The 10,201-nt window shown below is 64.9% G+C and overlaps 1 protein-coding gene across 2 annotated transcripts; it reads left to right on the forward strand.

Annotated features, from left to right (window-relative positions):
* Positions 1 to 9,859, forward strand: GFI1B (growth factor independent 1B transcriptional repressor). 2 transcript variants are annotated; one of them, XM_059658396.1, is made up of 7 exons: positions 1 to 168; positions 5,505 to 5,624; positions 6,044 to 6,181; positions 6,499 to 6,770; positions 7,214 to 7,351; positions 8,285 to 8,516; positions 9,062 to 9,859. In XM_059658396.1, exons 2-7 carry the CDS (start codon positions 5,525 to 5,527, stop codon positions 9,238 to 9,240), a joined length of 1,059 nt encoding a protein of 352 aa, XP_059514379.1. In that variant the 5' UTR covers positions 1 to 168; positions 5,505 to 5,524; the 3' UTR covers positions 9,241 to 9,859. The 2 variants fall into 2 exon arrangements, with proteins under 2 accessions (XP_059514379.1, XP_059514380.1); XM_059658397.1 differs by having other exon boundaries at positions 8,351 to 8,516.
* Positions 9,860 to 10,201: the final 342 nt, after the last annotated feature.

The raw sequence follows: 10,201 nt of genomic DNA on the forward strand, positions 1-10,201 counted from the left end.
GAAGTATCTAACTGCAGGGAGTCTCCAAGTTGACGGCTGGAGCCAACCGCAGCGAGTGGCTGCGAGGTTCCCAGCGCAGGACCGGACCGGGACCCGGACCAGGACGCAGCACCGACCCCGGGACGCGGGACCCCGGACGCGGGACGTGGGACGCGGGACTCAGGACAGGTGAGTGCGGAGTGGCCCTTGGCCGCTCCGTTTACATGTCTGACCTGACGGTCCCAGCAGGGCCCTGGCCCTCGGGCGGCTCTGGGAGGATGAGGTGGGCGGGCGGCAGGTCCTCTTTAGGGAGCAGCGGTCAGCCCCTGAGCCCGGGGCCAGGGGAGGCGAGGAGGCTGCGCCCGCAACGGAATGCCTCCACCTTCTCCCAACTCAGTCCTCGGCTCACCCATCACCTCCTGCCCCGTCACACCCACACCCCACAGACCCGCCTGGCACGGCCCATGCGGAGGGCCCGAGTGGGGGTCCCGGGAGCCCGTCTTTCCTGGGAAGTGGGACTGGGACTGAGAGAACCCTGAGGGCAGTTCTGCCCGGGCGTCCACAGTCCCGGGCCACCTCCCCGCCAGTTCCCGGGACACGGGGAGTGCGGTGCGCTCCCTTCCAGCGCTGCCCTCCCTCCCCCCGCCCCCCCCACTGACCCCCCAGCCTCGGGACAATAGGGCGGTGGATGGGGGCCGGTGTCACCGCCTTTGCTACCATTTGGGGGAGAAAAAGCCAAGTTGGAGCCGGGCGCCGGGGAGAGGCGCTTGTCCAGCGCAGAGCTCGTGGGGGAGCGCGCGGACTCGCCGTGGGCGTGTGCCCGTGGCTGCTTTCTGGGGGAAAGTCGAGAGCTTCACGAGATTCCGGGTGGGGTGGGGATCCACGTGCGGATCTGGGCTCGGATCTGGGGGCGGCGGGAGCGGCACCTGCCCTCCTGCGCCACCGCCTGCCTGGCGCGCAGTGGGGAGTGTTCACGCGGTGAGCGGCGGGTTCCTTGAGCTGGTGCGGGGGTGAGGGGGGGTCTTCCAGCTCAAACATTGGGGAGGGGGGGGTCCCGGCATCCCTGCAGAAAGTTCTCGGGGAACCTCAGAGCTGCCGGGCGGGGTGCGAGGAGCGGAGGCGCTCAGAGCCAGCGCGGACCCGGCGCCCGCGGCTGTCAGGGGGCTGGGGTCCTAGAGAGAACACAGGGCTCCTAAGGCCCAGGCCATGTCCCCCCAGGCCACACACACACACACACACACCCGCCCCGGGTCCCCTAAGTGCGAGCTCGCCCCCTTTCACAGAAACAGCTCCGGGCTTAGTCCCCAGCCAGGTTTCTCTTCATTTGTTTCCAGAAATTCAAACGGGGGCAGGGGGCTGCTTTCGTCTCTAATTCAGAAATGCGCAGGGCACGCCTTGCTCACTCATTTTGCTTTTATTGAGAGAAGACACACGCACCACGAAACTGCCCGCTCTCGTGGCACGGCCGCCCGTTTACAGACTCTTCACCTGGCAAAACTGAAACTCGGTGTTCATTAAACAGTAACCGCCCCCCCCCCCCCACCCGCCAGGCCCCTGTCGCCTGCATTTGCCTATGGCACACACCGGGCGGAGGCCCGGACATGGTGCGGTGTGCGTCCCGCGGCGTCATGCCCCCCGTTTCACCCGCGTGGGGCAGGTGTCAGGACTTCCTTCCCTTTAAGGCTGGGAACCGTCCATCGTGCGTGTAGGTGGCGTTGGCCCACATCCCTGGATGGGCACGCGGGTCGCCTCCACCTTCTGGCTACTGTGAACATGGCTGCTGTGCGTTGGGGGGTACAGATGTCTGTTCCAGTCCCTGCTTTCAGTTCTTTTGGGGGATACACCCAGATACTGGTTCACTCACTTTTTTTTAAAATCCTCGTCCGAGGATATTTTTTCCACTGATTTTTAGAGAGAGTGGGAGGTAGGGAGGGGAGGGAGAGGGAGAGGGAGAGAGAAACATCGATGCGAGAGAGACACATGGATTGGTTGCCTCCCACACGTGCCCCGACTGGGGCCAGGGACCGAACCTACAACCCAGGTCCATGTCCTTGACTGGGAATCGAACCCGTGACCCTTTGGAGCACCGGCTGGGTCCTAACCACTGAGCCACCGTCCAGGGCTGACTCACTCGCTTTTGACACTGCGTTCTCTGAACCTAGGAGGAACCCTTTGGGAACACCTTCCAGATTTCAAAGAAAAGTAACGACCGCTCCCCCTGGCCTCCCTACGCCCCCCCTGCCCCCCCCCGCACCCCCCCCGCACCCCCAGATGACCCGGGCTCACTTCCTCGCTCCGGCTCGGTCATGGAAAGGTTGTGTTTGTTTGTTTGTTTCCCCTTAAGCCGCGTCTTTAAACATAAAGGAAGTCCGAAGGCAGCGACTCTGAGAAAGGCGGCGTCTTACCCAACCTCCTAAAGGGGAACCCGGGGACCGCTGCTCAGGCCAGGTGGGCAGCCCCGCGCTGGCGGCAACGGACGCGACGCGCGTGGGATCTCAGAGCAAAGGGAAGTGTGGAAACCATAGTCCAACCGTCCCTGCGAGAGAGGACAGCCAAGGCCCAGGTTGGCGGCCGAGGTGGTCAAGCCCAGGGTCACAGAATCAGACGCGGCCCCACGGGGGAAGCCTGGGGCTCGGAAATCACAGGCCTGCTGCTCCGCCGCCTGGAAGTCGGGGTGCGGGGGGGCCCCCCTGCGGGGCTTTCGGCCGAGGTTCTGATTCAGGGTCGGGGGCCCTCCACTGGCTGGGGTTTGGGGAGATGCTAACAGTGAGTCTCCTTCCGGAGCCGATACCATCAAGACTCTGTTTTATGAAGAAACCGTGGCTTCTTTCACAATCTCTGCTCTCAGCGCCTCCTCGGACAGGTCCCTGTGAATCAGGACGGTGTGGCTGTTCATTAACTACCGCCCAGGTGATTGGTTCCTGTTTTTTTTTTTTTTTTAAAGCTCAGCTCACAGGGGCCAGAAGGAAGTTTCTCTGGTGCCGTGGGAGCCCCTGAGCCTGAGAGCGCCCTGGCCTGTGTCCTGGGCCGCCCCGGCCCCGAGCCCGGACCCCGGGGGAGACCAAAGCTCCCAGAGGAGGTCCGTTCTCCCCCGGCCTCTCGCCGAGCTCTCTAGGGCCGGACACGGGCCTCCGGGTTCTGGAAAGGTTGCAAAGATCCGGGGGATTCATTGTTCCCCCTCTTGCCCCAGCAAGCAGCCTCCCCATCTCCGGGCGGCTGGCTCCCTGGGGGCTGCACGGACCGCGGTGGGCCGAGGGCAGGTGCCACGGGACAGGCGCTGACAGACCCCGGCAGGCCTCTGTCCTCGCCCAGCCTCAGTTTACCCCGTGACCCGGGAAGGCAATCGCTGCTTCCCTGCCCCGTGGGTGTGGGATCTGATGACAATGCACCGGGGAGCTCTCAACCCTGTCCTGTGTCCCCCTTGCCTGTCGGCTCAGTTCCCACCGTGCAGGATAAATGCCAACCGCCCCCGTGCCCCGGTCTGGCGGTCAGGAGCATGGGGCCTGGGCTGGACGGCCGGTCCCGCTCCGCCTCGCTCTGCCCTGGGATCCGAGCCGCCGCTCGGCCTTGGTCTCTCTCTCTGAAATGGGGGAACGGCGACTTGGCTGACAGGGCGGGTGAGCGGAGCTGAGACCAGGCAGGTCGCCTGCCTTTGGTTCTAGCTGACTCACTAATACAATACTACGTTAAAAAACACATCTTTTGATAGAGCGATAGAGGCTCCCCCAGAACCAGGGGCACGTGGAGGGGTCTCCGCTCCAACCGCCCAGGGTCTGGCCTCGCCAGTGCGTTGCTGATGCCGAGAAGGAGAAGGGGAAGAAGGGGCTGTGGAGCCCGGTGGGCGGAGGGCGGAGGCAGGAAGAAGAGTGTCCCCGGGAGATAAGGCCGCGCGGGCTGCCGGCGAGCTGGGAGGACAGCAGGCCGGGCGAGCCCTGTGAGGCCCAAATCTGAGAGCTGGCCGGGCCGGCGTGGCTCAGTGGTTGAGCGTCGACCTATGAACCAGGAGGTCACAGTTCGATTCCCGGTCGGGGCACATGCCCGGGGGTGTGGGCTCCAGCCCCAGTGTGGGGCGTGCAGGAGGAGGCAGCCGATCCCTGATTCTCTTTCATCATTGAGGATTCCATCTCTCTCTCCCTTCCTCTCTGAAATCAATACAAATAATATATTTAAGAAAAGTCGGAGAGCTGGACAGACCCCAGAGCCTTCAAGTCCCACCCCCTCATTTCAGAGCCCAGAGGGGTGGCCTGGAGCAGGGCCCCTGCGCCTGGTCAGGGCGTGTCCCCACCCTCAGAGCGTGACTCCGTGGGCCAGGCTGGGGGGCGGGATGGGATGATGAGACCAGACAGGCCTTAGCGGTGCCTGCCCTCCTGGCGCGTTATCCCTGGGCTGAGAGGCCCAGCGCTCAACGCTCCCTGCAGCCCAGGCGCCACGCCGGCACGCCACACGCCTGTTTGTCATAAATGAAGGTCCGTTCTTGCTGGCGATCCCAGGACGCTGGGCTGGGCACTGAGGCATACAGCAAGGAGGGCCAGGCCTGGGCCGGCTCCCGGCAGGGTGGCCACTGCCCAAACTCCTGACGCCGCTGGGTGGTGCCGGGCACCGTTGGGGGTCCCTCTCCTGCCTGGCTCGGGGGGCACCCCTTGGAGGCTCCCCGGGTTTGCTCTGAAGGCGAGCTCCACGCCTGCCTATCTCCCTCCTCCAGGGGCTGCCGGCCACGCCTTATCGCCGGCCCTGGCTGTGGTTCAGAGCAGCCGCCATCCCTTTCCCGCGCTTGGCCCTATCGCCCCTGCAGCCAGGGAGGCGGGGCCTCCTCCTCCGAGACCTGCAGAGAAGGGGACAGGCCCAGGGAGGTTAAGGGTCGGCCCGAACTGCGCAGCGGGTGAGCTGGGATGCGGAGCCACTAGCATCTGGCTCTTCCACAGGGGCTGAGAGCACCTCTTTCTGTGGCCTCTGAAGGCCCGTCCAACCAGGATGCAAGCGCGGCTTCTGGGGGTGCCCGCAGGGCGCCCCACACGGAGACCCTGCCTTCCTTCTCTGCTCCGAGCGCTGGGGGCTCGGGGTGTGCGGCGGCGGCGGGCCGGCCTGGGTGCTCCAGAGGTCGGTGTGCTCATTTCCTGCGTTAGGACTGGTAGTTGCCATAACCAAGTGCCACAAACCAGGTGGCTTAAACAGCAGGTCTTCTCCCAGGTTCTGACGTCTACAGAACCAGAACCCAGGCGCCAGCAAGGCCGGTTCCCGCCGTGGGTTCCCAGGGAGTGTGCCTCGTGCCTCTCTGGGGGCCACCAGGACCCCTTGGCTTGTGGCCGCGTCACTCCAATCCCTGCCTCCGCCTCCACAGGGCGGCCCCAATCCAGTTCAATCTCTAATGTGGTCACGTCTGCAAACACCCTACTTCTAAAAAGGGTCACGTTCACAGGGTCCGGGTGGACAAGAACTTTGGGGGGGACACTGTTCCACCCAGGACAGTGGGTTCTGACTTCAGGGGGAGGCTGTCCTCCTCACCGCGCTCACCTCTCCCCTGGCAGGTGCGGGGCGCACGCCGACCATGCCTCGCTCCTTCCTGGTGAAGAGCAAGAAGGCTCACACCTACCACCAGCCCCGCGTCCAGGACGATGAACCATTCTGGCCTCCTGTCCTGAGCCCGGGTGAGTGACAGCACAGGCTGGGCCCCCCGCTGCACCCCGGCCCCTGCCCCACAGGACGGGGCTGCAGCAGCCCACCCCCCTCCAGGTCTGGGCACAGGGGACCTGTCCCTGCTGGCTGAATGAATGAATGAATGAATGCATGTGTTCGCCCATCTCCCTGAGCCCTGGGGGCCAGGAGAGCTCAGCATGGAGCTTGTCGGTAGCTGCAGATGAGGGCGAGTGGGTCTCAAACGGAGCCCGATCCAGGGCTGAGCTCGGGGCTCCGAGAAACCGAGACGGTCCAAGAGTTCTCCCGGGGTCTCCCCTGGCCTCCAGCCGCTCCCCCTCTGGGCAGAGCCAAGCACCTTTCTCTCCGGGCCCCTCCTCCTGGGTCCCTCCCAGGGCTGCGGCCGGGGCGCTGAGGGCCTTGTCTCACACAGCGGCCAGCGACCCGGTCCCGAGCAGCCACCCTGTCCTCGGCACCCTGCTCCCGGGCCCGCGCCTGGACTGGCCCGACCTCAAGCGGGAGCCGGCGCTGGAGCTGGACCAGAGCTGGACCAGCATGGCCTCGGCACCAGGTACCCGCCCACGGCCCCAGCCCCTCCCCAGTGAGTGCGAGGGGGGGGGGAGGGACCTCGGAGTCCGGAGTCAGGGCCGAGGGACAAGGCCCCCTGTACGCTGGGCTATCGGGCTTCTGCGTGGAGCCTCCTGGGCGGGACCTCATTTCCGGATGAGGACGCGGTGTGGGGGTGGGGGAGCCGCTGGAGGGCTGACGAGTGGGCCCTCTGGGGCGGGGGCGCATGGGACTTACACACTGACCCCCTCAGCACAGGGGAGGGGTGGGCGCCCTGTGGGTACATCCGTCACCACCTGGCACGTGTCCCACTCTCCACAGGGGGTCCTGCTGGGCCGTCCCAACCCCGGGACAGGGACTCGCCAGCCTCCAACTCCCCTCCGCTGTACAAGCCCAGCTTCTGCTGGGACGCCCTGGCCTCGGCCTACAGCCACAGCTACCGGCAGGCCCCCTCCACCATGCAGTCCGCCTTCCTGGAGCGCTCCGTCAGCCTGTACGGCAGCCCCCTGGTGCCCAGCGCTGAGCCGCCTTTGGACTTCAGCCTCCGCTACTCGCCGGGCCTGGACGCGTACCACTGCGTCAAGTGCAGCAAGGTGAGCGCCCGTCCAGGCCCCAGCTGGCAGAGCGGGCACGCGCAGCGGGGCGACCCCGGGCGGGCGCCGCGGGTCCCCTGGTGGGATCGGGGCCTCACAACCTTGTCCTCGTCACCAGTCCTTGAGCCCTGACCGTGTGCCCAGCCCTGTGCTGCGCACGTGACATGCATGAGCCGGGGGAGGCGGACGCAGGTTCAGAAAGGGTGAATCACTTGCCCAAGAGCCCCCAGCGAGGAGATATCAGAACCAGGCGCAAACCTGCCTCCGGCCAACTGTGGTCTTTAACCACTAGGCTGCCTGTTCAGCTCTAGAAAGGGCGACGAGGGGCCTTCCAGACCCCCCAGCCCCACTTTACAGACAGGAAACCCAACCACAGAGGGAAAGGGGCCCCGCCCCCGCCCCCCCCCCCCCCCCGTGGCTTCATGCGCTGTCCCCGCCCCCAGGTCTTCTCCACCCCACACGGGCTTGAGGTGCACGCCCGTCGCTCCCACAGCGGGACCCGGCCCTTCGCCTGCGACGTCTGCGGCAAGACCTTCGGCCACGTGGTCAGCCTGGAGCAGCACACGCACATCCACTCGCAGGTGGGCAGCCGGAGCCAGGAGCCCCTCCCTCTGCGCTCCTCCCAGGAGGCCGGGGGGGCTACGGCTGGCCGGTCACCCTGCCCCTGAGGGTGATGCGGGTCCCTCGCTGCCTGCTGCCCTCGTCGGCGTCTCCGGTGCCCACTCCTGGCACATTCACCCCGACGGACCGAGTGGGCTTCATGCACAATTGCAAGAGGCTCTGACCCAGGCTGGTTGGGGGGCCGCAGGGTGTCTGTGAGGCTCAGAAATGCCCCGCCCCTCACCATCCCCCGGGGGCAGGACAGGAGTTCTCGCCTTGGAGGCCCTTGACTCTTGGCCTCTCAGAGTCAGGCTTCCCGTGCGTCTGGTCCCACGTAGCCCTCCCAGAGGCTGGAACCCCTTCCTCAGGATTCATTCTGGCAAAACAGCCCCACTGGCCTGAGTCGCTGGCCCGGGGTCAGGTCGGGAAGAAGGAAGTTTCGCGAGCGTTGCCTTCGCAAGCACGAACCACGGGCCAGTCTCCACCTGCAAGCCCCCCGACCTCTGAGGTCATTGCCGCTCCTGTTCCAGGTGCAGATGAGGAAACCGAGTCTCAGGGAGGGGAAACACTTGCCTGTGGTCAGGTGGCTAGTGAGATGCAGGAGCCAGACGCAGGCCTCAAAACCAGACTCCACCAAACCGCACCCCACGGCCATCCCGCCCCCAGGAACTCACTCTGGGTTAAGGGACGTGAAATGTGAACGCCCCCCCGCCCAAAAAAAACACCACTCCCAGATCAGTGGGTCCATCAGTCCATCAACAAATATGTCTTTTGTTTGGGATCCCGTGAAAGTCACAAGGAAAAACCCACAGGAGGCCGCTCGGCCGGAGCCTCAGCCCCTCCTGGGAGGCAGGACGGGGGGGCCCTGGGGCCTGCCCCTCCAGGCCACCCCAACAGACTGTCCTGTTCCTCAGGGGATCCCGGCCGGGTCCAGTCCTGCGCCGGCGCCTGACCCCCCAGGGCCTCGTTTCCCCCGGCAGGAGCGCAGCTTCGAGTGCCAGATGTGCGGCAAAGCCTTCAAGCGCTCGTCCACCCTGTCCACCCACCTGCTCATCCACTCGGACACGCGGCCCTACCCCTGCCAGTTCTGCGGCAAGCGCTTCCACCAGAAGTCGGACATGAAGAAGCACACCTACATCCACACGGGTGAGCCGCCGCCAGCGCCACCCGCCCGCCGGCACTCGGGGCCACAGGGCCCAGGCAGAGCCTGGGCACCCCCACCTTCCACTGTTCAAAGGCCCCGGCTTTAGGACAGTGGGATCAGGTTACACGGGGCGCCCCCCCCCCCCGCCCCCAACAGGAGGGCTGGAGGCACTGTGTTGCTTAAGTTCACTTACTGGTAATGCACAGAGAAAATGCTGGAAGGAAACAGCACAGGTCAGCAATGTTGATCTCCGGGTAGAAGTGAGACTAGCAGGTGCCTTTTTCATTCATTCATTCATTCATTCATTCACTCCTCGGCTATTGCCCGAGTGCCTCTTTTGCACCCGGCTCTGTGCCAGGGGCTGCACGAGATTGATAAAGCAGAGAGATCCGGCCCCCGCCCCAACCAGGGTACAATGCAGTGCGGGGCGGGGAGGTGTCAGAGGGAATGTGGGTTGGTCCTGAGATAAAACATAATAAAATTGCAGAGAACAGATGCAGGGCGTGGGGGCACAGCCGGCCCTGACGCCGTCCTCGCTGCCCCGCAGGTGAGAAGCCACACAAGTGCCAGGTGTGCGGAAAGGCCTTCAGCCAGAGCTCCAACCTCATCACCCACAGCCGGAAGCACACAGGCTTCAAGCCCTTCAGCTGCGAGCTCTGCGCCAAGGGCTTCCAGCGCAAGGTGGACCTGCGGCGGCACCGCGAGAGCCAGCACAACCTCAAGTGAGGCCGTGCCCCTCCCATCCCCGACCAGCCTGTCCTGCCGTCCTGTCGCCCGGAGGGAGGCCAGCCTCGTGCGCCCAGATCCCCAGTCTCCCGGGGGCAACACTGGATGGGAGTCCTGCAGCTTGTTTTGAGACGCGGGAAACTGCTGTGTGACTTTGGGCTAATCGCTTTCCCTCTCTGGACCCATAGTTCTCCTGCTGTAAAGTGTGGGAACTGGGTTGGGTCTTTTCTGAGCTGAAGGTATAATAACTTGGGTGACTTCCCCAGGGCAGAGCCCAGGCCAGAGCAGCCCCATGTGGACCGCGATGCCACGATCAGACCAGACCCGCAGAGCCGGGACCCACAGAGAAATCCTCCCGGTGCCTTCTGCCCACAGCGCTGGGATCCGGTCCCCTGGGCCTTTAGGGGGCCTCTTTCAGGCGGCCAGATGGTCAGAGCCACGTCCTGCCCCGGTGGGATGCCCAGCACCCCTCTGCTTCAGCCAGACCTGCTGGTGACCCCCCACTTCTGACCGGCACTCAGCTGGGCTCTGGTCTGCCCTCAGACCCCCGGGCTGGATAAACCAGCAGTTATTGCTGTCAAAAGCCTGTTCCCCTCAACCGCTGTACATGGAAATAAAGACACAGATTTATTTACATCTGACCAGCATGTATGAAGGGGCTCCTGGGTGCAAGCTGACCCCCTTTGTGGGGGCGGGGGGGGGGCGGCGGGAGCTTTGAAAAGCAGAGGCAGCTACGCAGCTGCCCTCGGACAGCTTGGGAGCCGAGGCCCAGGCCACATGGAAAGGGCTGGAGCAGAAGCACTGGACCCCACAGGGTGTGACAGGGTCACAGGTCACGTAGCCAGGGCTGTGTCCGTTTCCTGTGGCGGCTGCCACTAGAGACCACAAACTCAGCGGCTTCGAACAACACAAGTCTATTCTCCGACAGTCCCGGCGGTTCAGAAACCCCATCTGAGTCGCC

Source organism: Myotis daubentonii, chromosome 11 (genome assembly GCF_963259705.1).
Source record: "Myotis daubentonii chromosome 11, mMyoDau2.1, whole genome shotgun sequence".
Classification (NCBI taxonomy): Eukaryota; Metazoa; Chordata; class Mammalia; order Chiroptera; family Vespertilionidae; genus Myotis; species Myotis daubentonii.